This window comes from Microsporum canis, genomic scaffold (assembly GCF_000151145.1).
Source record: "Microsporum canis CBS 113480 supercont1.4 genomic scaffold, whole genome shotgun sequence".
Classification (NCBI taxonomy): Eukaryota; Fungi; Ascomycota; class Eurotiomycetes; order Onygenales; family Arthrodermataceae; genus Microsporum; species Microsporum canis.
In genome coordinates, this window is record NW_003299166.1 from 2,533,839 (window position 1) to 2,560,215 (window position 26,377).

General features: G+C 41.5%; 4 protein-coding genes across 4 annotated transcripts; 2 read left to right on the forward strand and 2 right to left on the reverse strand.

Annotated features, from left to right (window-relative positions):
• Positions 1-178: 178 nt before the first annotated feature.
• MCYG_04914 (conserved hypothetical protein) lies at positions 179-1,308 on the forward strand (the record flags this gene model as incomplete). The annotated part of the gene is made up of 2 exons (XM_002847131.1): positions 179-578; positions 641-1,308. The coding sequence occupies 2 exons, from the start codon at positions 179-181 to the stop codon at positions 1,306-1,308; spliced, it is 1,068 nt and encodes a 355-aa protein (XP_002847177.1).
• Positions 1,309-1,651: 343 nt separating this feature from the next.
• MCYG_04915 (conserved hypothetical protein) lies at positions 1,652-6,234 on the reverse strand (the record flags this gene model as incomplete). The annotated part of the gene is made up of 6 exons (XM_002847132.1): positions 1,652-1,722; positions 1,779-2,240; positions 2,295-2,945; positions 3,000-5,807; positions 5,861-6,134; positions 6,193-6,234. The coding sequence occupies 6 exons, from the start codon at positions 6,232-6,234 to the stop codon at positions 1,652-1,654; spliced, it is 4,308 nt and encodes a 1,435-aa protein (XP_002847178.1).
• Positions 6,235-7,147: 913 nt separating this feature from the next.
• MCYG_04916 (benzoate 4-monooxygenase cytochrome P450) lies at positions 7,148-8,842 on the reverse strand (the record flags this gene model as incomplete). The annotated part of the gene is made up of 4 exons (XM_002847133.1): positions 7,148-7,310; positions 7,368-7,537; positions 7,606-8,739; positions 8,804-8,842. 4 exons carry the CDS (start codon positions 8,840-8,842, stop codon positions 7,148-7,150), a joined length of 1,506 nt encoding a protein of 501 aa, XP_002847179.1.
• A 1,557-nt stretch (positions 8,843-10,399) lies between these two features.
• MCYG_04917 (cytochrome P450) lies at positions 10,400-12,047 on the forward strand (the record flags this gene model as incomplete). Its single annotated transcript, XM_002847134.1, has 5 exons — positions 10,400-10,570; positions 10,643-10,727; positions 10,789-10,863; positions 10,924-11,562; positions 11,623-12,047. The coding sequence occupies 5 exons, from the start codon at positions 10,400-10,402 to the stop codon at positions 12,045-12,047; spliced, it is 1,395 nt and encodes a 464-aa protein (XP_002847180.1).
• Between the last annotated feature and the right edge of the window lie 14,330 nt (positions 12,048-26,377).

Genomic DNA, 26,377 nt, shown 5'->3' on the forward strand with positions numbered 1-26,377 from the left:
AATGCGATGTATTCGTTGTATTAGACGAAGATTTCCCTTATATCACATACAGAAGCCGTCTTAATATTCAAACCTAGGATTCACCAAATTTGCCTATCCTACGCTTTACTTATGAAAATCAAACAAAGCTGATTACAGACACATACCGGCCAAAAACCAAATTTCACTTCTATAAAACATGGCTCCGTTGAAAGGTGATATGCAAAGGGTCTTTCAGGCTTACCAGCCACTTTTCGTCGGGCAAAACGCGTTGATTCGGCGAAGAAAGGCAATATTAACGAAATTACTAACTTACCAGTGCCCTCCCAGCGATCTGCTTGCGGATTTGGGCCTTCATAAGATCGTTGATATTTTGCAATCTTTGTTGAAAGACAACGCCTTTGCTTTAGAAGATGCGGAAAAACATGACCCAAAACCAAGTCAGGCTTATCAAACGGTACAAGGGGGATATAGTGCCAATACTTGGGTTCCAAAAGGCTCATTGAAGGATACTGGTGACAATAGTGTGTCGGAAGAAGATGATGGCGAGTGTCTTGTCGGCAAGACGGTGGAAGTCGAGAAATCTCAAACTGAAGAAGGTATAGAGTTTCTCTGTCATATAATTAGATGACTATTGTCATTGCTAAATAGCTTACTGAAGATAAAACCGCAGGCCCCAACCGCAGTCCAATGTCCTCCATGCATGTTACTTCGAGATGTGCTTGTATCTCATACCAAATACAACATTTGATCCTGACCAAGACCCAGAGCCTACTCGAGCAAGCCTGCTTTGATTTCACAACGAAATGGGCTCCCGGATTGATTTTGAGGGAGATGTGGGACTGTCCAGAAGCCATCGAGTTGAGTAAATGGACCGTGGCCGTAACCAAAGCCCTCGATGAGATCCCTATTGACGCTTTCAGAACAGAGGATTATCCAAATATAAAAGGAATCTTTCATTCTAGCTATGAGCTCCGCAACATTTCTGTTCACCGTGTGCGTATCAGTCTCGACAAACTTGAAGGACTAGTACAAAATGCGGTTCAGTTTCTGGCGGCACTCCGTGATAACTCCAGGGCACTTCGGCTTGGCAAGATGCAGGCTATTATGGGCGTGTTCATGAGGTCGTTGGAAATGGAGAAAGAGTCTATCGAGCCCCGGCTTCAGGATGAGCTTAGCGAGATTCATCGCCTACGTGAGGCTTTGGATATACGAGAAAAGAAGGCGGTAGAAGCTATGAGGAGAGACAACATGAAAGTTAATAACAATACTGCGTTTCTGCTGGAATACGCTTTTGAGGAAATCTTTAGAGAAGGCCGTTATCTTTAAGGGGCTGGAAATCTTTCAACATGGAAATTGTTGGTTTTTCTTCTTGGCCTCGCACAGGTATATGACGAGGGAGTTTCAGGGCTTATACCGAAGCTTTGACTATCAAATATACCTTCCAATCTCAATAATTCAAAGAACAGCATCCACTCTAGCCCTAAACATAAACGGTATTAATATATAATATTCCTCTATGATACGGGAATCAGTGATAAAGGGTCACTAAAAGTTGAAGTGACATTCATTTGTTCATAATATACAACCCAATAACTCCTGCCCTTTGACGGCGGTTGAAATATGCCAGGGGATAGCGTGATTTCCTCGAGAATAGGTGATTCCTCTAGTCCTAGCCAATGAGGCCATATCCCGGTATATACTTAGCAGATCCTTCAAAAGAATGTTGTGAGGAATTCGGGTCTGAGTGTGTATTAGATTAACCATCAAGGAGGCCATCCAGTCTGTATCACTAGTACCGTAACGACAGATAAGATACCCGTTTGCGAGAGCAGGCGTATAAGTAGTGAATGATTGAGAATTGTTCAGGCGTTGAGATAATATAAGGGCCCAAGCATCGTCCGATTTATCGACTAGAAGAGTCTCAGTGTTGGGATCTACGGATATCTGAGTTGGATGAACCTGAGACTGGGGCTGGGTCTGAGGTTGGGCTAGTTCGGATGATGAAGATGGGGTATTGACAGCGAAGCTGGAGATATTTGGTGGGGTCTGGGCGGTAGTAAACTGGTCGGGAGAAGAAATGCTATGTTTTGGCGTAGAAACTGGAGTCGATGCGTTGCCGGATTGATAGAGTATATTTAATTGTGGAGGCGGGGGGGGTATCTTCATACGTAGGTTTGGCTTCGTGTTTACGGTAAGTAGGATCAAGTCTACTTGGCCGGATTGATGTTGATTATGGTGAGCTGCAAGACTGACCCAGGCTATATAAATTTAGTGAGTTTACTCGGCGGTAGGGGTAATGTGAGGGTTCATACCTGCTACTTCTTCTGCGTCCATTGGTTCGTCCCTAGCAATGACAACACGCCAACGACCGCGAGATAGCCCTGTCATATCTACTGTTGTTTGCCAGATATCTTCTCTAACCTCAGACATTGATCGACAAGTGCGAGAAATATCCTCTCGTAGTGAGTATGACAGAGTTAACTGGCGAAGACCTATGCTATCGGTCCACGCAGCAGTAACCCAGCGCTGGTCATAGCTCACAGAATATGCGACATGGTATGGCTGCGAAGTATCCATGGGAGAACCCTCATCTACCGTCAACCTAAAAGGAATCACCTTTGGAATTGGGGCCGCTAAGGTAAATGCCGGAGCACACCCAAACATATCTAACACGGGCTCATGCGGAGGGCAGCGAGAGTAGACCTCTAGCGCAAGACGTAGGTAGTCGTTTTGTGTTGGTATGACCAGCGAATCATTAGCTGTGATGAAGTCGGATGGGATGATCTGCAAAACCAGCTCATTAAGACGACGAGTTGCACGCTTGTCAGCCTCCTCTATATACTTGTGGAAGAGGCGTAAGAAAGCCACACATATGTCTACTGTAGCTGCACCAATCTTGAAAGGGTTCACAATGTAAACAACAATACTTTTGTTGTTCATCGTTAAATTTGACAGCGCGGTTCCTATTCCGATTGTTAGATCTAGTGGCAACTTAAGCGAGCCGATCTGCTACATACCTAAATTTTCGCAAATATGTTGTAATTTTCGCATAATAGAGGAGTAGTCGAGTTTATTTTGGCTAAGGGACCATGGAATTAAGCCCTTTGTGCTCCCAGGGTGCGAGCATGTACCAAGATTAGCACCCAAATATGTTAGGCCTAGCCTGTCAAGAAATGCACTGGCACCTTCTTGCATGGAGACTGGATGCAAACAGTATGAAATAATATCCTTCTTCCCTTTGAGAGGCCCAAGGCCGAATGTTTCCCAAAAGGGGATAGCAGTTGGTAAGACATCAAGTGAACAACTTCCACGCCGGATATGTATATGCGGTGGTCTTAGGCTAATGATGGCACCACTGGTTGCGTCCTTCATCTGTTGATTGCCCTCGCTTATGGATGCGTAACATTTGAGATTAGGCCTGCGAGACTGGCCCAGAGTGCCGATATCGTCTAGAAACGAGAGCCAGGTATCGTTCTCGTCTTGCTCAGAGATAATCTCCATCTTGTGCACCAAGCTGGATTGGGTAATTTGATCAACTAGTAGTTGAGCCACATGGATTTTATCATCTCGACTACATAGGGCTGAACGAACAGTGGGTTCAAACGCTGTGAAATAACCAGAAAGGGACCAGTCGGCAGAAGGATGGACAAGTCCAGCTAACAGCACATCCTGTTCTAGATCGGATTGAGTAGCATAAGACTTCCTAACGTTAAATCCGGGACTTTGGAGAGAAGAGCTAACTGAGAAGATTTCTTCCAAATCACCCCGTCTTAACCTGGCATCGATGGGATCCACGGGGCGCATCATATTGAGTTCAGGTTGGCTATAGCTATCCCCTGAAATTGAGGAGTTCGAGGAATTAGCAGTCGAACTTCGCTCACTATCCGGGCTATCCATGCTGTGATTTCCTCTATAGGAGTATGTTGCCTGTCCTACTTTACATAGGGATGAGGGCAGTTCATTGATGGTGGGGATTTTTATTGTATCCGAACCAGCATTTTGATTGACATTGTTTGGGCCAGGGAGAAACCAAAATCTGCCATCAATTCCATATTTTCTGTCGGAAGAGTCAAGCTCATGCTGAAATGATACCGCGTCATAACGGCTCCTAAGTTGCCCTGGTCCAGTATCGCCCTCCGTTGAAAGCATGGTAATAGAAGGTGTTCCGTTTCCGACCCCGTTTGAGTTCTCCCGAGTTGTTGAGAATAGAATACGTTTTATTCCTGACGGGCTGAGTGGTGGACTTATTGGGCGTTCTGTATTTCTTTCCGCATCCTCCTCATCTACAGGTGGGCTGCTTCTAGCCTCTGTATACACTTGATTCAGGTCGTCTTTCAAGCCACTATCTAGAGTTGGAGTTTCCATCTCTTGGTGTTTAGTAGCTTCAAGTGGTTCAGTGGAGGCCGGTGGTTCACTCATTTCAAGATCCGCCTTTACATCCGCTGTGTCGCTGTCTGGAATAAGAAAGCCATGGTTCACATGTCCGGGATCAAGGTCCAGATTTGAGTCCGAAAGGCCAGGTTCATCAAAAAAGTTAAAGTCCGCTTCAGTTATTTCTTTGTCATCAAAATTGTCACCTATCTCTTCGAACAAGTCGTCATCGCCTGCGGTGTCATACATCCCAACTCCGACACCAAATCCAGGAGAACTTGCTTCTAGCAACAACCTAGTGTTGGGGTTTAAGCGTTCATTTATATTTGGGTCAGACCCTTCTCTAGAGGCTTGAGATATGTCAAGGGGATACTGCCCGCCATGGTTATCAGAAGAAAGCTGCCCGAAGCCTAATGCGCCTCCAGGAGGAGTAGGATACACCGCGGCGGGTTGAAAATCAGGGTATACTATTGTCCTCGCCATGCTCTCGGCTATATTTGGGATATCCATATCATCAGGTGATGCTATCTCGCTTTGGGGGTCCTGTACAGGGTAGTGAGCCACATCTGATGGAGGGTTCCTCTTTAAAGCCTCATCCCTGGGAGCAGAACAGCTTAGCCACTGATGTGCATACTGTAGAGGGCCAATGCTATCACGAGACAAAGTCTCAGCTCCTTGAATCGTGGAACTGGTGGAAAACGGTGCTCTTTTGAAACATAGTTGAGCGGGCCAATAAATTCTTCGGGTACTAGCAGCCTTGGTTAGACGCTGATATTGATGACTGGCCACTATTTCAACTTGTATCCACCTCATGCTATCAGATATTTCTATAGGTATCCCAGATCTTTCAATCCAGGAGCAAACAGCCAATTTCCATATGTTCTGGCTTTCACCCAGAAAATCATTTCTTGTGCCGTATGCATTTTTATTAGTGAGATACGGCGTGCTGGTTTCGAATGCATACTCACTGCCACCTATACCTATGTATCGAGCTATTGTGCCTGTGGGTGCAAGCCATACATCATCATGCAGCCGTAAGTCGCCCGTGCTGTTCAGCCCCGGTTGCTCGGAGAGCTGAGTTATTCCCGTTTGGAATTCAGATCGAAGTGATATGACCACCTTACCGCTCTGAGATGTTTCAATATCTAGTGTTGAAATCATGGAGTTTGGCTTTCCGCCATGTGGTATATCGGAATCTGTAACAGTAAAAAACGTTCTTTTTCCAAGGGGTATTGCCTGGTGGTTTTTAGCCAAATGAAGGGATATTGACCATGCAATAGAGCTAATGAACGACGTATATAGAGTAGCATTCGTTAGCTCCAAAAACTTGGGTAATTTCAGCTTGCTGCTGCCCGCTCGTTCCTTAGTTTGTGTAGAACTTAGAATACTGCCCGAAGGCTCGGACTGTAGTTTCTGAGAAAGCTCGGCAACAGACACTATTCCACTAAATATTTCTAAAGACCCAGTGAGTAAGTATATCGACATTATTTTGGTAAGGCTGACTTACCTTGTATATGTACTTGTCCAACTCTGATTTTGTCAGGATTGTTACCCTGGCTTGAAGAACAGGATTTTAATTTAGAAAATTCAGGGTCGGGAGAGAACACCCAAAGTCCTGTTCCATCAGAAGACGGACATGTAAGGCATCCTGAGTCCCGTAGTGCCAATGTGCATATTTCGACTTTGTTAAATAGTTGAGATACTGGGATTCCCTCGTTTCCCAGATCATTCCCGTCAGAACTAACACCATATACCCTCCAGTAACAAGTTGAGAGTTCATCCTAGTTGGGTATTAGTATCAACTGCTGGAAGACATCTCGTACCATTAACCAAACATACAAAGACTCTAACGTTGGTTTCCGCATTGACTGGAAACTCCATAATTGCTAAAACCTTCAGCGTGGAGATAACTTTTCGCCATTGAGGAAAAAGTAACAGAGGAATAATACGCCCAAAGACCCAGTTTTAGCATCTCTAAGGACAGGTTCCGGTAGTAATATGACCATCTAGGTGACCAGACCCCTTCCCTGAGCCTCCGCAGAGGACTAGTTAAGACATCCTATCACCTTTCACGGGAATAAAAGCGTATAAGAAGTAAAATCCAGTATAAACAAATATGGTATTAGCACCTGTAGAGACTATATGGTAAAGCAGAGCTTGAAGACGAAGAGTTGTAGTTATTATATTCTTTCGTTTTCGCCTTTCTCGTTCGCGCTTTTTCGCTTTTGATTTGAGCTTAAGGTTAAGCTTGGCACGGACCCGGATTATATAATAGCTTTCTTCCACGTGATTTAAAGTTCTTCAGCTCAAATTGCAACTTCAACCGTTTTCTTCCTCACTGAAGAATGTCAGTTGCGTATGACCTTAGAATTCACCGTTGCTCCTCGATAGCAAAGTTATACATCGGCTTCGACAGCTGTGAGAAATCCCCATCCTAGGTATACAGAAGAAGCCGTGAGTACTAAACTTAAAAACGAGGAATGGATCAACGGCAGAGTTACCACGACGGTTATTCGGAATCCGTGGAAGGTAAATAAGTCTCAGTATCTATATATTACTACTCTGCTAATTATAATATTATAGTACGAGTATGATAAGTCATGCGACCTGCTATTCAAAGAACTTTGCATAGACAGAAGATCACGAGTGGTCTAAATTTCATTCTAGCTACGTATGGGCACACAGTCGATGAGATCGTTAACCAGTGTCAAAAACACCCTTTCTATCGAGTAAAATAGTTACTTGTTGGCATCAATATCACCGGGGAACGGCCAAAGAGGGATGAAGGAGTTAACTAGTTTTTGACATTGGCCGCGGAGACTTTAATCCGGAGTGGCTTGGCTTCCCAGATTGCGTACTCAAGGTGATCGTGCGGGTCGATGTTATCTGGTTGAGCCTGGAGGTCGAAATTCCAGAGCAACCTAGCTGTGACGAGCCGCAAAACAGCGTTCGAAAAGCTTTGTTTTTGCATTAGTATGTTAAATGTGATGCTGGAGGAAGATTGGGGTCCTTACCTCATCCCGATACAGTTGCGCACTCCAATAGAAAACGGAGTATGAACCTCTCGTTTGTCGCCGTCGAAGTCAGAATTTTCTTTAAGCCATCGCTCCGGGATAAAGTGTTCAGGGTCACGCCAATATTTGGGTGAGCGACTAGCAGCTAGGTTGGCTACCGATACCCAAGTCTACAAAAGTTCCCATAATCAAAAAACCGTTCAAAATAAGAAAGGTGTGAAAAGGGGTTGTCACTTACTCCGCCAGGGACCGATTGCCCATCGATTACAGCGCCTTTGCTTGGAGCCACACGATGAAGGCCCATTGGAACTGGAGGATGTATACGCAGGGTCTCCCGGATGACAGCTCCGAGATATTCCAAATGCTTGACGGCCGTTAGAGTTATTTCGTGCTCTGCACGGAAGGCGCCCTGAATCTCGTTCTTGAGTTTACGGTAGGACTCCGGGTTATGGGTGAGATAGTAAGTCAAGGATGACATTGTAGTAATAGTGCTATCAGCTCCGGCAGCGACGAGGACGTTGACATTGTCCTCTAATTCCTCATGAGTCAAACCATCAAGGAAAAAGGCTGCAAATTCCGTACGTGGCTTGCCTGCAATGGAACTCTCCTTTTTGTCTTGCTGTTTCTTCAACTCCCTGGGGTAATAATCCATCGTTTGAGAGTTGTGGGCCTTGGTTACCCGTGAAGGGATGAAGCGTTCCAGTATGCTATGGTACGGCCTTAACCGGTGGGCAGCCTGGACGAAATGTGACTGTACAAGTCCATCGTACAGCCCTTCAAGCCAGAGATCATACTGGCCGTTCTCAAGACAACCTTGGGCCTCGCCAAATGAGAGGCGTGTGAGAATGTCGAAAACAACGAAATTATACCAAGCCGCAATATTTACCACTCCATTGGAGTCTGGGAACTCAGCCTGTCCAGATCGATTTTTCAGACCTTTAATCAGCCCATCGACATATTTTTGGATAATGGGTTCCTGTTCACGGATCGCCGCCTCAGAAAAAGCGGGTGCTATGATCTTGCGGTACCGAATATTCTCATGAAACCGTGCAAAGAAGAGATTTGTGATTGGAGCAGTAGACCCTAGGAGCCAAATGACCGGGTTCTTTTCATAAATGTTTTCTTCAGTTGGCTTTCCTCCGAATATGGTTCGGTTAGCTGATGCACTGATATACGACAGCTCATTGGGGCCGACGCGGACAACATCGCCGTAGCGCTCGTGAAGCTTTGCAATGTATTTTGTGTTATCACCTTTGATCATATGATATGAGTATGGGAGCTGGGTGGCCGCGTCAAGAATGGGACCTGGGTAATTTCTCAAAGGGTGAAGGAAGATGTTATAAAGAGCTAGTCCGACATGAAATACAACCCACTGGATGAACAATTGTCAGAAAACAGCCAAATTAAAACACAAGATTGAGATAGAAAAATCTTACTATCCCAACGGCAAACGCAAACCACTCCAAGGGCCCCATGGCAGCAGAAATAGATACGTTTTCTGTTGAGTAACTAAGGAGAGATAATTGTGGATGGCTGAAGGGTCATTGGAGACTACCAATTTGCTTATATATGATTTCCTGCCAGCCAACTCGGATAGCCACCTTTTCATGATCGGCGGTATCGGAACACGCGGCATACATAATACTCCATAGAGAGTCAGAGAGACACTAACTACATGACGATGCCCTTGATCGTGTACCTCCAGCCCACATTTAATACCTATATTCACAACCTTTTATTCGTCTCCTTATTTACTCCTTTTCTCTTGGACTACAAGAAGAGGGTAGGCCTCTTGAGCCCAAGTGTGTATGTATATACCAAACTCGCAGGGGTAGAACATAATATGCAGTTACTACATAGTATGTACTCTGTGTGTCTGGCGGATTTGGCCTTTGGGTTTACAGTACAAAACTGGCTGTATAACTCAAACATGGGAGAGTCTCCCACACCTAGCTAGCGGCGAGTTAGTTAAAGATTTGATATGGTCATTCAGCCAATAACTATCATAGCTCGTTACCTGATTTTAAGACCGCCAACAACTTGTTGGCATATCATACGGGCAGCGTCTCCCACGTCAAGTTTACTTGACTACTATGTACTACTTACTTACATAGTAGTTTAACTAAAGGTGGCCAGATAATAGAGTATCAGGCCATGCAGCAATAGTAAATATGCACATCGACTAACCATGCACGCAAACTTGATCTACCATGTTAAATGGACAAGTCACACACTCATCACAGGCTGTTGGCCATGATTTAAGATACCCAAAATATGGAGATTCTGACTTAAAGATAATGCACCTATCGCTTAAGAATGCGCTGGTCTGATTTTAAAGCCGGCTCCTGGCTTTATATTAGCGGCAGTCAATAACTTCACATCATGGACATGATACGAGCTCCAGTTACACTGCCATGCAATGCAGATCAGCCAGCTTGCAGCACAATATTTGATATCTCCAAGAAAATGAATTCACCGATAATTGAGTCAAGCAGAAAAATGAAGAAGATGTACAAGCACATAATAATCGCTCTGCTGACCAGATGCGCCTCGGCCGGCTCATGGTGACCCTTGAATCGGAGTGCATGTGGGGTTCTACACCAGTATAAGGAGACCACTTCTATCCCACTGTTTGGCCTCTTCCTCGAGGACTTGTGTACACTGTGGTTTTGTGGCCGTCCTGCGGTTATCGTTACAGCTCCCCTCCACACTACTCAATCAAGGTGTTCGCGGTATCCGAACGAGGACACAATGGAATCTCTGTGGAAACCAGGTGTTCATGGCATCGTTGAATATGCCCCTATACTCCAAACAATTGCTCTATCCACCTGCTTTCTAGCATTGTTCATCTTTCTCATCGATCATGTGGACCTTCTCCTGCGGACATGGCCGGTGAGAAAATTACATCGCGTGTGCGGTCAAACGCTCCTACAGGCGAGGTTTAGGCGTAAGCTAAGTGGCGTTGAGTTGGAGGATGCCCTCCGACGTGCTTACTACTTGGTGGGTTTAGATCTCTTCCAACGATTTGATAGATGAGAAACCAACTAACTATCGATATAATTATAAAGTGCACCAAGAGAGGAAAAGCGTTTGCAACGAAGGCAGATCTCGAGAATTGGATAATTATGCTCCCACTGAAATCAATGAAAGAGTGGTGTAATCTACCAGCGAGTCACTTGAGTTTTATGAACTACGTTGAAAATGTATGCCTCTCTAGAGATGCTATATTTCGGATACTCTGGGGGTTAACGAAGTCATTGATACAACTATAACAGGCAACGGCTGTAGGATATCATACCAATGCAGACTGTCAGACACACATCAACGCTATCCTTGCATACAACCAAAAGAGACACTTTGGTCAGTGCCCTTGGTTTATACTTTGGTTGTTATTTATATAACTACTGACAGATTCATATAGATTATCTCCACTCTCTTACACTAAAGGATACGAGTGAGCTTCTACCTTCAATGATTGGTAACCCAAACAACAAGGGTAATATCCTCCTTCCTACCCTTGTAGAAAGTTATGAACGAATAGCTGACTTTTAGATAGAGTGGGCTAAATTTAATCCACAACTCACTGCTAGCAACTTGATGATGCATTTTGCTACATCCTTGGTCCTTGGTACTCAGTTTTCCAGAGACCCAGATCTTATGGAACACATTACTGCTCATGTATTAGGTATTGAAGACGTCGTGAACGAGTTTGATCGTTGTCCGCGGTTCCTGTGGCCCATACTATGGAGACTTTCCCCGACACACCGTAACTTTCGCTCAAATTACTCAACCATTAAGAAGAAAGTTATTCCCGAAATAAAACGCCGTATAAAACTCTTAAGATATGGTGACAAAGCCGAGGGAGATTCGACCATGTTAACTATATTTTTAAAGCAGGCTTTAAAAGAAGGTCTTATTTCCCATGTTGAAAACTCTAGGTCCGAGGAAAAAGATATTGATAGTCTCTTTATGAAGACCTTATTCCATATCTATGAAGTTTGGGGCCCGATAACGCCAGTTCTAGGAGCTATGTTGACACGATGCATGGCAAACCCGGAATATGCAGACGCTCTTAGAGAGGAGATATCGGATTCCCTAGCTTCGCATGGTGGGTGGGATTCGGACTTCTTGGCACATACACCAAAGCTGGAAAGCTTTCTACGTGAGAGTTTGCGTTTATACGCACCAATTTCAAGTACGTATACCTCAACTAGCTTGGGCCTTGCTACTTAAGTATTAACCACTTGCCTTGTAGTTAGTGTGTCTCGAAGGCTAGCTAAGCCCCTCAAACTCGAATCTATGAATATGGATCTTGCAAAGGGAACATGTATTGGAATACCTACGAGATGCATTCATACCGACCCTGCGAACTATCCAGACCCAATGGCCTTCAATCCATATAGGTTTTATGACCCTGCTACTAAGACCTGTACTCCACGAGCTTCAACGGCCTCTGAAACTTTCCTTGCGTTTAGCTATGGAACTGGCCTCTGCCCTGGACGATTTGTTGGGGTGAAAGTGTGCGAGCTGATGCTCGCAAAGATTCTCTTAAACTATGACGTGAAATATGTCTCCGAGGATCAAGAATTCCCGGCAATAGTTCTTATGGAGAACACTTGGTCATGGCTTGATACTGATTTCACAGCACATATACGACGCCGTCAGCTGGGACTTGCTTAATATAGACGTCAAGTTTCAGAAGTATATAGGCATTATTTCTTTATCCAGGGTATCCCATCGGAGAATACGATTAATATGCACCGAATAGCTTTCCATTTCTGAGCCATGTAGCCCCTATCCTGTACAACCTCAAAACAGTCCTTCATCCTCCTATTTTCTCCTACAACACAGATTCAATTGATGACATGTCGTTTGATAAGGCTCCTTTTATCATTAGGATATAGGTATTATAGTCGGATGAAATCTATAGTCGTTCCATAGGACCCCCTGTGCTATCCATTTCATGTCACCGGAATTAGTATTCTAATTATCCTTGGCCATTTCAAATAGAAGTTGCGGAGAGTGGAAAAATGTCAAATGTTGTACTTAGTCAGCAACGTAGTTAGATCACGTGCACTGCCTCTGTTATATCCAGCAGAGACTTATACCCTGCACCTAAGCTCTTTAAGCTTACTAATATACGTATATTTATACCTATATATACGTTTAAACTTATTTAGCTAATTATTATTCACTACTTTTACTTATATTTAATAGTTATAAGCCCGGCTATTATAAATTAAATTAAAATAACGTCCGATTTAAATATTCCGATACACTAACTATTAATAAGAAGTAGTATTATTAATATTAAACGTTATTCGTCTAATATTAATTAATAATAGTAAATTAATATACTAAAACTATTACGGCGAGGATTACTATACTTAAAAACGAATAGAACTAATACCTTTAATACGGGGGTATTAAAGCTCTAGCCTATTAATTAAATATCTAGAACCTAGTAAATCTAGATCTTAAAGTAGAACTAGAGTATACTACTCTACCTAAAAAGGTCGAATATAAGAATATAAATCCTTAAGTAACTAGTATTTTAGACCTTAATAAGGACTAGCTCGAAATACTAAAGATCCTAAAAAAGGACTATAAAGAATAGTAATTAAAGTATTAAATAAAAAGAAATACCCTATTAATATTCCAAATCTATCTAATAATAATAGTTACCTATTTAGTATTTAATTAACTCCGAGTAGAGGATTCGTTATATAAAATAATAAAAGGATTAAAGAAACGCCTCTATCTAACGGATAAGGATAGAATATATAAAGTAGAATAAAAATATAAAGTATTAAAAGCTAGATTAAGAGTTAGAGACGTCTTTATCTAGCTCGATAACTAGATAGAGGTATTCTAGAAAGCTTAAAAGCTTAAGATACTACGTCTAGAACGAGTAAAGGATAACCTTATTTTAGCGAATAAAAAGATTAACTATACCTATATAGTTACCTAGTACTATTAAGCTAACTTAGTTAACTTTATAGACCTTATTTAAGACTTCTAATATTACTATAGGAAGAATATTACGGTAATAAAGACTAAATTCTAAATAGTATTCTTAATACCTATAATATCCTAATTAATATCCTAAATAATCTCGAAATCTACCTTCTAGGGACGAACTTAATTCTAGTTTAGAAGACTAGCTCTAATCTATATTTATAGAGGAATATACTAATATAACGAGTACTATTATCTAGAAGAATATATTAGACTAAAGGACTAGATACCGAACCCTAAGAAGAAGAAGAAGGTAGAAGAAGCCTTAAAGAATCTAAGAGTTAAAAAAGGGGTTAAGAGGTTAAGATAACGAAGCAAGGAGTTTAATAAGAAGAAGGAAAAAGAATAGGGCGCGGCCAACCTTATAGTAATTAACTAGGAATAGAACGACGAGGACTTCTATTTTATAGTACTATTTATAGTAGAATCTAACGTAGTATTAGTATATAGCTAAATATTAAGCTACTATCTAAGAAATAGTATAGTATACGATACTATAGCTACTAACTATATAGTTAACGATAGGAATAGATTTCTTACTATAGAGTTATTTAATAATAAAGTCCTTACTAGTAATAATATAACGAGCGTAATAGAACGAGGTAATACTCGAATCTAGATAATAAGTTCTAAAGGAATAAAATTTAAGGTTATTCTTAAATAGGCTCTATATATTCCTAGATTCTATATAAATCTACTTATAGACGAACCTCTAGATAAGGCTAGATATACTTTTAATACTAAAATAGGTCGAATAAGGTATAAAAAGTCTAGAAAGGAGGTTACGGTAACGAATAAAATATATAGAATAAAGGTAGTTAAATTTAATAATTCCGAATATTTAGCCCGAGCTCTAGAAATATTAGTATTTTTATTATTATCGCGAGCTCCGAAATCGAATATTATAAACAAAGTAATATAGTACTAATAGTTAGAATACTTAAATAATAAAGTTCTAAAGTATATTAAAAAACTATTAGACGATATCGAGATTATATAGCTAAAAGCTCTAGAAAAGGGCGAACTCGTACTAATCTATTAATCCTACGGAGTATTAAAGTTAAAAAGGTAGATCTTACGCTATATTCTTAAATTAAGAGTAATAGCTCCGTTCTAACGTCTATATATTAACCTAATATATATTAAACCCGCTAGATATAACTAGGACTAATAGGCAGCTTACTACTTCTACGAAATAACTAAATAGTATAAAGTAGACTATATAATATTAAAAGGAATAATCTTACGCTCTATTAAGGGTAAGGTTGCCTATATTAAGCGCTAATTTAGATATTAAGTTCTTATTATCTAAATTAATATCGAACGTTCTCTAACTACCGAATTTAGGGACTAGGTAAGAGACGAAGGAATAATAATTAAATACTTAGTAGAGTATATACCTAAGTAAAATAGGCCTATAGAACGCTCTAGTAGGATATTAACTTTACTAACTAGAACGCTACGAATAGAAGTAAAATTCCCTAAGGAAATATAGTTAGAGGTTATTAAAACTATAGCCTATATTATAAATAGGCTACTAACGTAGTCCTTAGGTTAGAAATCACCTCTTTTAAGCCTAATTAAATACCTTAAGAAAAAGGGAACGGATAAGGCTTATATTCTAAAGTTAACGTTACTAGTATATCTATAAGTTATTAGATATAAGGCTTATATTCGAAATCCTAAAGTTACTAGAGGTAAAAAGGTGTAAGGGGTTGGACCTCTATTCCCTTCTCGGGTCACCGCGCGCTCCGTAATCAACGAGGCAGTAAGGCCTATCTAGAGATACTATTACTAGACTCCCCCTTTTACTCTCGCGTATGTGACCCTTAACACGATTATATAACCTTAACGCCTAGAGCTATAGCTCTATCCCCTATTACCGACTTCCTTCCTTTTCCTCTTTCTTCTTCTTCTCTATATATTTTATCTTCGACTTATAGATACCCTTAGTTAGTTAAATAGAACTCTCTTCGGCCGTTAATATTATAAAATATATTATTATATTAGTCTTATTGGTTATATTAGTTATATTAGATATATTGGTTATATTAGATATATTGGTTATATTGGATATATTAGTTATATTAGATATATTAGTTATATTAGATATATTAGGTATATCGAGTATATAGAAGATATTAGAAACATTAGTATAGGAATATTAGAATAGAAGATTAGAATATAATAGATATAGCAAAAGGCTAACGCTAGGGCTAGGAGAATAATAGAAATAGATAGTAGAATAGTAACTAGCCACTGAGTTAGTTAGGAGCTTTTCTAGAGTAGTAGAGTACCCTTATAGAGAGGTAGACGGAGTAGATTAGAACCTTAATAGCGCAGCTAGCTACGCTAAGAGAGAGGGTATAGAAGTAGGGGATACCCCTAGTAGTATATCTTACCCCCTAAGCCTTATCGGCCCCCTCGATATAGATACTACCACACCCTAATCGGCCAAAACCCGCCTTACTAAATACAGAGAAGTTTAGCGGGGAAAGACTATTAGACTATCTATTATAGAGGATAGAAGTTAACGCTAAACTTATAGTAGATAGGGAGTTAATTAGGGGCCCTAGCTAGCGAGTATAGTATATTTTCTCCTAACTAGAAGGAGTAGTAGTAAGGAGAGTCCTTCTCTAGGTAGAGTATAACTAGTATAACCTAAGCTAGTTTATACTAATATATTTCTATACTTATCTAGACTATCTTTTCGTCGACCTAGCTTAGTAGGAGAAGGCTAGGCGGCGGGTATATACTATATACCAAGAGAAGCGAGTACTAGCTAAGTTTCTTATAGAATTTAATTAAGTTATTATAGAAGTAGAAGGCTATACTTGGGACAATATAGTAAAGATAGAAGTACTATAGATAGCCCTAGACTCTAAGCTCCTAGAGTATATAATTAGAGTAGATACCCCCGAGTTCTACGAGGACTACTACTCTCTCCTTAGGCGAATAGATAATAGGTCTAGAGAGGTATAGCGAGTAGCCTAGGCCTAGCGTATTGGGCTCTAAGATTATAGAGTATAAAGCTCTTAGAACTAGTAGCCTCGTACTCTCGCTCTAGCGGTCCCTCGAGGGGACCCTATAGATATTAATAGTACTACCTAGAAGCTAGCTCGCCGTACTAAGTAGGCGTTACCTAAAGAGAGGGAAAAGTATAGGTAGAGCCGTAGGTATCTACGCTATAGAGGCGTAGGCTACTTTATTATAGCTTACTCTTACCTACCGCTACGCCTAATAATATAGGTTATAGATATAACCTCGGCGGCGTCGGGACTACTACTAGACCTAGAAGAGGAGGAGGACGCTAACTACTCGAGCTAAAGAAAAGACTAGCTCCTATATTAAAGCGTATATAGGAGCCCCAAGAAGATATACTATAAGAATAGTAAAGGTTCTAGAAAGGAAAAATAGAAAATCTATATATCGTTATAGATACTATAGTAAATTAAACTACTATAGCTAGAACTATAATAGATACTAGCTATAGAGCCTATAGAGTAATAATATTAGCCTTTACTAGGAAGTAGTATATTAAGTATATTCTAATTATACTATATATACTCTCTAGTATAAATAGACCGACGGGCGAGACGATAATAGAAGTAGGATATATAACCCTAGATATTGCGGGTAATTAATAGAAGTATATATTTATATATATTCTACCGCGAGTAGTAGGGTACGATATTATATTAGGAAGGGGTTAAATAGCGGATTAGAACGCCTTATTAGAAAAATAGATAAGGATATTAGTTTTTAATTAGATAGGGGTTAGAGTAGAGGTAGGGGATATATAGAGGAAAATAGATATAAAGGAAATTTTAGCCGTAGCCTTTAGCTACTTATATAGGAGAGTAAGGAGGGGGAAGGCGTAAAAGGGAGACCTCGATAAGTAGAAGGTAGAGTACCGTCTACGAATAATATTAGAATCTATCTAGCGAAGACCTTACTAGATAGCTTCTAGCGAGTCTATAGAATAAGGTATATAAGTATTAATAAGGCCGATCTAGCGATACTATTACTAGATAGCCCCTATCGAGTCTACTATATAGAGTACGCTATACGTATAGATAATAATAGAGCCTATCTATAGAAGTCTTTACTAGATAGCTCCTATTAAAATATTTATAGCGAGTATAGTAGATATCGAGAAGGCTCTAAAGGTAAAACTATAGATAGATTCTAGAACGAAGCTACCGCCGTAGTATTATAAGTACCTAGATATATTTAACTAGAAGGTAGTAGAAACGCTATCTCTATATAGATTAGGTATTAATCACGAGATCGAGCTAGTTAAATAGGACAAATAGGGAAATAAGCTAAAGATCCCTTAGGGCCCCCTCTATAATATATCTAGAGGCGAGCTATTAGTACTTCGGAAAACCCTTATAGAACTACTAGAGAAAGGGTTTATCCGCGTAAGTAACTTATCTGCGGCCGCCCCTATACTATTTACTAAGAAGCTAGGAGGAGGACTAAGGTTCTATATTAACTATAGGGGCCTAAATAAGATTACCCGGAAGGATAGATACCCCCTTCCTCTAATAAATAAGATACTATAGCGGATTTCGAAGGCAAAATAGTTTACTAAGCTTAATATAATTACTATCTTTTACTAGCTTCGGATAGTAGAAGGATTAGAATAGATAATAGCGTTTAAGATATAGTATAGCCTATATAAATAGCTCGTAACTCTATTTAGTCTAGCTAATATATTAAGTATATTCTAATAATATATTAACTAGGTACTATAGGACTTCCTAGACGAATTTATATTAGCCTATATTAACGATATCTTAATTTTTATAGAAGGGCCCCTCGAGGAATATAGAGTATAGATAAAGAGAGTACTCTAGAAACTAAGAGAGATAGAACTATCTATTAATATTAATAAGAGCGAATTCGAAGTTACTTCTACTAAGTATCTTAGGTTTATTATTAATACTAAAGAAGGAATTAAGATAGACCTCGCGAAGGTTAACGCTATTTTAAACTAGTAAGTACTATAATTAGTAAAAGGGGTACGAGGGTTCTTAGAGTTTATAAACTTTTATTAGAGATTTATAAAGGACTTCTTAAGGATAGCGGCCTCTTTAATAGAACTTACTAAGAAGGATATCGAGTTTAAGTAGACGTTAGAGGCTAATACGGCCTTTAATAAACTTAAGAAGAAATTTATAGCCGAGCCTACTCTTTTATAATTTAACCTAGAATAGAAGACTATACTAGAAACTAACTCTTCCGGATATATAGTAGGAGGTACCTTAATATAGTACGATAATGAGGGCCTTCTTTACCCCTACGCCTTCTACTTAAAAAGGAACTCCCCGGCCGAGTATAACTACAAGATCTATAATAAGGAACTACTCGTAGTTATCTAGTACTTAGAAGAATAGGAAGTAGAACTCCTAGTAGTTAGCTCTTTTAGAATTCTAATAAACTATAAGAACTTAGAGTACTTTATAACGGTCTAACGGCTAATAGAGTAATAGATAAAATAGATAGAATTCCTAAGCCGGTTTAACTTTAAGATAATCTATTAGCTAGAGATTCTAAACTTAATAGTAGACGCGCTCTCGTAGAGGGAGTAGGATATACCTAAAGATATATTAGATAAACGGTTGGTCTATAGAGAGGTAAAACTACTAAAGGATAAATAGATTAATATAAGTAATAGTAGTAAAGAGGACCTCTCTAGTATTAGTATTAAGCTCTCCGCGAAGCCCGAAGTATATATACTATCTATAGTACTTAATAGTAGGCTATTAAAGTACCCTAGTAATAGTATTACGCCCTCTAGAACTAGAGGCTATTATTAGACTAGCCTTAAGACCGACGAACTACGGAGTATTTAGAAGAATATATAGAGAAATAACCCCGTTATACTAGTACTAGAATAAGTAGTATAGGAGAAGAGAGTAAGGTTCCCCGTCTACCTCGAGGTAAAAGTATCGATAATAGAGTACTCTCTAGTACTAAACGGCGAACTACTCTAGAGAGGGAGGAGGTAGATACCTAATAGCAAACTACTATAGATAAGAATAGTACAAGATACCCACGACTCTATACTTAGTAGCTATCTAGAAAGAGAGGTTATAACCGCCCTAGTAGGTAGATAATTCTACTAGCTAGGCTATACGAGAGATATTATGTAAGGGGTTGGACCCCTATTCCCTTCTCGGGTCACCGCGCGCTCCGTAATCGACGAGGCAGCAAGGCCTGTCTGGAGATGCCATCACTAGACTCCCCCTTTTTACTCTCGCGCACGTGACCCTTAACACGGTCATATGACCTCAACGCCTAAAGCTATAGCTCCATCCCCCTTTACCGACTTCCTTCCTTTTCCCCTTTCTTCTTCTTCCCCATGTGTTTTGTCTTCGACTTACGGATACCCTTAGTTAGTTAAATAGAACTCTCTTCGGCCGTTAATATTACAAAACACATCCTTATATTGGTCTTATTGGTTATATTGGTTACATTGGACACATTGGTCATATTGGATACATTGGTTATATTGGACACATTGGTTATATTGGACACATTGGTTACATTGGACACATTGGGTACATCGAGTACACAGAAGATATTGGAAATATTGGTATAGGAATATTGGAATGGAAGATTGGAACGCAATAGATATAGCGGAAGGCCAACGTCAGGGCCAGGAGAATAATAGAAATGGATAGTAGAATAGTAACTAGCCACCGAGTTAGTTAGGAGCTTTTCTAGAGCAGCAGAGTACCCTTATAGAGAGGCAGACGGAGCAGATTAGAACCTTAATAGCGTAGCTAGCTACGCTAAGAGAGAGGGTATAGGAGTAGGGGATACCCCTAGTAGTATATCTCACCCCCCAAGCCTCACCGGCCCCCTCGATATAGACACTACTACACCCTGATCGGCCAAAACCCGCCTTACTAAACGCAGAGAAGTTTAGTGGAGAAAGACTATTGGACTATCTATTATAGAGGATAGAAGTTAACGCTAAACTTATAGTGGATAGGGAGTTAATTGGGGGCCCTAGCCAGCGAGTATAGTATATTTTCTTCCGACTAGAAGGAGTAGTAGCGAGGAGAGTCCTTCCCTAGGTAGAGTACAACTAGTATAACCCAAGCTAGTTTACACTAGCACATTTCTGTGCTTACCTGGACCACCTTTTCGTCGACCTAGCTCGGTAGGAGAAGGCCAGGCGGCGGGTGTACACTATACGCCAAGGGAAGCGAGTACTGGCTGAGTTTCTTGCAGAATTTGATCAAGTTATTATAGAAGCAGGAGGCCACACTTAGGACGACATAGCAAAGATAGGAGCACTACAGATAGCCCTAGACCCTAAGCTCCTAGAGTATATAATTAGAGTAGATACCCTTAAGTTCTACGAGGACTACTACTCCCTCCTTAGGCGAACGGATAATAGGTCTAGAGAGGTATAGCGAGTGGCCTAGGCCTAGCGCATTGGGCTCCAAGGTTATAGAGTATGGAGCTCTTAGAACTAGTAGCCCCGCGCTCTTGCCCCAGCGGTCCCTCGAGGGGACCCTATAGATATTAATAGTACTGCCCAGAAGCCAGCTCGCCGTACTAAGTGGGCGTCGCCTAAAGAGAGGGAAAAGCGTAGGTAGGGCCGTAGGTGCCTACGCTGCGGAGGCGCAGGCTACTTCGTCGTAGCTTGCCCTTACCTGCCGCTACGCCCAATAATATAGGTCACAGATATGACCCCGGCGGCGTCGGGACCACCGCCAGACCTAGAAGAGGAGGAGGACGCCAACTACTCGGGCCAGGGAAAAGACTAGCTCCTATATTAAAGCGCATATAGGAGCCCCGAGAAGATATACTACAAGAATAGTAAAGGTTCTAGAAAGGAAAGATAGAAAGTCTATATATCGTTATAGATACTATAGTAAATCAAACCGCTATAGCTAGAACTATAATAGATACTAGCTATAGAGCCTATAGAGTAATAATATTAGCCTTTACTAGGAAGTAGCGTATTAAGCGTATTCCAATTATACCACGTATACTCTCCGGTGTAAATAGACCGACGGGCGAGACGATAATAGAAGTAGGGTACATGATCCTAGATATTGCGGGTAACCGATAGGAGCGTATGTTCATGTATATCCTGCCGCGGGCAGTAGGGTACGATATTATATTGGGAAGGGGTTGGATGGCGGATTAGGACGCCTTATTAGAAAAACAGATGAGGACATTAGTTTTTAATCGGATAGGGGTTAGAGTAGAGGTAGGGGACATATAAAGGAAAATAGATATAAAGGAAATTTTAGCCGCAGCCTTTAGCTACTTATATAGGAGAGCAAGGAGGGAGAAGGCGCAAAAGGGAGACCTCGATGAGCAGGAGGCAGGGTGCCGTCCACGAACAACGTCAGAATCTATCTGGCGAAGACCTCACCAGACGGCTCCCAGCGAGTCTGTAGGACAAGGTGCACAAGCACCAACAAGGCCGGTCTGGCGATGCCATCACCAGACGGCTCCCAGCGAGTCTGTAGGACAAGGTGCACAAGCACCAACAAGGCCGGTCTGGCGATGCCATCACCAGACGGCCCCTATCGAGCCCACTGCACAGAGTACGCTGTGCGCATAGGTGACAATAGAGCCTGTCTGTGGAAGTCTTTACCAGACAGCTCCTGTCGAAATATTCGTAGCGAGCATGGTGGATATCGAGAAGGCTCTAAAGGTAAAGCCACGGACGGATCCTAGAACGAAGCTACCGCCGTAGTATTATGAGTACCTGGACGTATTCGATCAGAAGGTAGTAGAAACGCTGTCCCCACATAGACTAGGTATCGATCATAAGATCGAGCTAGTCGAACAGGACGAACGGGGAAATAAGCCAAAGATCCCCTAGGGCCCCCTCTACAATATATCTAGAGGCAAGCTATTGGTGCTTCGGAAAACCCTTACGGAACTACTAGAGAAAGGGTTTATCCGCGTAAGTAACTCACCTGCGGCCGCCCCTATACTATTTACTAAGAAGCTAGGAGGAGGACTGAGGTTCTGCGTTAACTATAGGGGCCTAAATAAGATCACCTAGAAGGATAGATACCCCCTTCCTCTAATAAATAAGATACTATAGCGGATTTTAAAGGCGAAATAGTTTACTAAGCTCAATATGATTACTACCTTTTACTAGCTTCGGATAGCGGAAGGATCGGAATAGATAATGGCGTTTAGGACACAGTATAGCCTATACGAATAGCTCGTAACTCTATTTGGTCTAGCTAATATACCGAGTATATTCTAATGATATATTAATTAGATACTACGGGACTTCCTAGACGAATTCGTATTAGCCTATATTGACGATATCTTGATTTTTATAGAAGGGCCCCTCGAGGAATATAGAGCGCAGATAAAGAGAGTACTCTAGAAACTAAGAGAGGTAGGACTACCTATCGATATTAATAAGAGCGAATTCGAAGTTACTTCTACTAAGTATCTCGGGTTTATTATCGATACTAAAGAAGGAATTAAGATAGACCCCGCGAAGGTTAACGCTATTCTGGACTAGTAAGTACTGCAATTGGTAAAAGGGGTGCGAGGGTTCCTAGGGTTCGCAAACTTTTATTGGAGATTTATAAAGGACTTCTCAAGGATAGTAGCCCCCTTAACGGAACTTACTAAGAAGGATATCGAGTTTAAGTAGACGTTAGAGGCTGATGCGGCCTTTAATAAACTTAAGAAGAAATTTATGGCCGAGTCTACCCTTTTATAATTTAACCCGGAATAGGAGACTATACTAGAAACTAACTCTTCCGGATATATAGTAGGAGGTACCTTAATATAGTATAATAACGAGGGCCTTCTTCGCCCCTGCGCCTTCTACTTAAAAAGGAACTCCCCGGCCGAGTATAACTACGAGATCTATAATAAGGAACTACTCGCAGTTATCTATTACTTAGAAGAATAGGAAGTAGAACTCCTAGTAGTTGGCTCTTTTAGAATTCTAATAGACTATAAGAACTTGGAGTACTTTGTAACGGTCCGACGGCTAATAGAGCGACAGATAAGATAGGTAGAATTCCTAAGTCGGTTTAACTTCAAGATGATCTATCGGCTAGGGATTCTAAACTCGATAATAGATACGCTCTCGCGGAGGGAGTAGGATATACCCAAAGATATATTAGACGAATAGTTGGCCTATAGAGAGGTAAAACTACTAAAGGATAAATAGATCGATATAAGTAATAGTAGTAAAGAGGACCTCCCTAGTATTAGCATTAAGCTCTCCGCGAAGCCCGAAGTATATATACTACTTATAGCGCCTAACGGTAGGCTATTAAGGCACCCTAGTAATAGTATTACGCCCTCTGGAACTGGAGGCTATTACTAGACTGGCCTTGAGACCGACGAACTGCGGAGTATTTAGGAGAACGTACGGAGAAATAACCCCGTTATACTAGCACTAGAATAAGCGGTACGGGAGAAGAGAGCGAGGTTCCCCGTCTACCTCGGGGTAAAGGTATCGATAACGGAGTACTCTCTAGCACTAAACGGCGAACTACTCTAGAGAGGGAGGAGGTGGGTACCCGATAGCGAACCACTACGGACAAGAATAGTACAAGATACCCACGACTCTGTGCTTAGTGGCCACCCAGGAAGAGAGGTTACAACCGCCCTAGTAGGTAGACAATTCTACTGGCCAGGCTACGCGAGAGATATTAGACAGTTCCTACGGAACTGCGCGACCTGTAGAGTCTTAAACTCCTAGAAGGACCGAAGACAAGGATTACTTAAGCCCCTACCCGTACCGGATAGATTATGGAGTAAACTCTCTATAGACTTTATTACTAACCTCCCGAAGAGCTAGCGCTGCACTATCCTATTAGTAATAATAGATAGGCTAAGCAAAGGGGTTATACTAGAACCTTGCGAGAAGATAGACGCCGATACCGTTGCTAAGATCTTTATTAGGACGATATATAGGCGGCACGGACTACCACGGGCTATAGTCACGGATCGCGGAACGCAGTTTACCGGAGCGCTTTGGACTCGGATCTGTCAAGTCCTAGGGATAAGGAGGCGCCTATCGACCGCGTGGCACCCGGAGACGGACGGTTTCACTAAGAGGATAAACCAGATAGTAGAGGCCTACCTACGGAAGTACGTGAACTACCTACAGGACGACTGGTACGACTGGCTCCCCTTAGCAGAGCTCGCGATTAATAACCGAGATGCGGCGGCTACGGGCGTGTCCCCCTTCTTCCTAGAGCATGGGTACTATCTAGACGTGGTGGATTTTCCGGAAGACCTGACGGCAGGAGCTTCTGACTTAAGGAGCCCTATCTAACGAGCGGACGCCATCTTATACAAGCTGAAGTCAACTAGCGAATGGGCACAGGCTTCAATGGCGGCCGCCCAACAGGAGCAACAGGATTTTGTGAATAGGTTTAGGGACCCAGGCACGTAGTACGAAGTAGGGGATTATATATAGCTAGATTTGCGGAATATCAAGACGGACCGACCCTCTAAGAAGCTTGACGCGAAATGCGGAAAGTTTAGAGTCTTAGAGAGGATCGGAAGCCACGCTTATCGCCTAGATACCCCCGGGACGATACATAATGTGTTCTATATAAATCTACTCCGTCCTGCAGCCTCAGACCTACTACCTTCGCAGCGAGTATAGGCCTGGCGACCACCTGGGATAGTTGGCGAGGACGGGGAGCCCGAAGAATTCGAGGTCGACCAGATAGTAAAGGAACGGACTAGAAAGGGACAACGGCAGCTACTAGTGAAGTGGACGGGCTGGGACAAGCCAACCTGGGAACCAGCCTCGGCGCTACAGGAGACCGCCGCCCTCGACGCTTTCGAAGCGAGAACTAGAAGGGGGGCGTAATATAAGGGGTTGGACCCCTATTCCCTTCTCGGGTCACCGCGCGCTCTGTAATCGACGAGGCAGCAAGGCCTGTCTGGAGATGCCATCACCAGACTCCCCCTTTTTACTCTCGCGTATGTGACCCTTAACACGGTCACATGACCTCAACGCCTGAAGCTATAGCTCTATCCCCCTTTACCGACTTCCTTCCTTTTCCCCTTTCTTCTTCTTCCCCATGTGTTTTGTCTTCGACTTACGGATACCCTTAGTTAGTTGAATAGAACTCTCTTCGGCCGTTAACATATTAGATAGTTCCTATAGAACTACGCGACCTATAGAGCCTTAAACTTCTAGAAGGACCAAAGATAAGAATTACTTAAGCCTCTACCCGTACCGGATAGATTATAGAGTAAACTCTCTATAGACTTTATTACTAACCTCCCAAAGAGCTAGTACTATACTACTCTATTAGTAATAATAGATAGGCTAAGTAAAGGGGTTATACTAAAACCTTACGAGAAGATAGACGCCGATACCGTTACTAAAATCTTTATTAGGACAATATATAGGCGGTATAGACTATTATAGGCTATAGTTATAGATTATAGAACGTAGTTTACTAGAGCGCTTTAGACTCGAATCTATTAAGTTCTAGAAATAAGGAGGTGTCTATCGACCGTATAGTACTCGGAGACGGATAGTTCTACTAAGAGAATAAACTAGATAGTAGAGGCCTACTTACGGAAGTACGTGAACTACCTATAGGATAACTAGTACGATTAGCTTCCCTTAGTAGAGCTCGCGATTAATAATTAAGATATAGCGGCTATAGGCGTATCCCCCTTCTTCCTAGAGTATAGATACTATCTAGACGTAGTAGATTTTCTAGAAGACCTAATAGTAGGAGCTTCTAACTTAAGGAGCCCTATTTAACGAGCGGATACTATCTTATATAAGCTAAAGTTAACTAGCGAATAGATATAGGCTTTAATAACGGCCGCCTAATAGAAGTAATAGAATTTTATAAATAGATTTAGGGATCTAGGCACGTAGTACGAAGTAGGGGATTATATATAGCTAGATTTGCGGAATATTAAGACGGACCGACCCTCTAAGAAGCTTAATATAAAATACAGAAAGTTTAGAGTCTTAGAGAGGATCG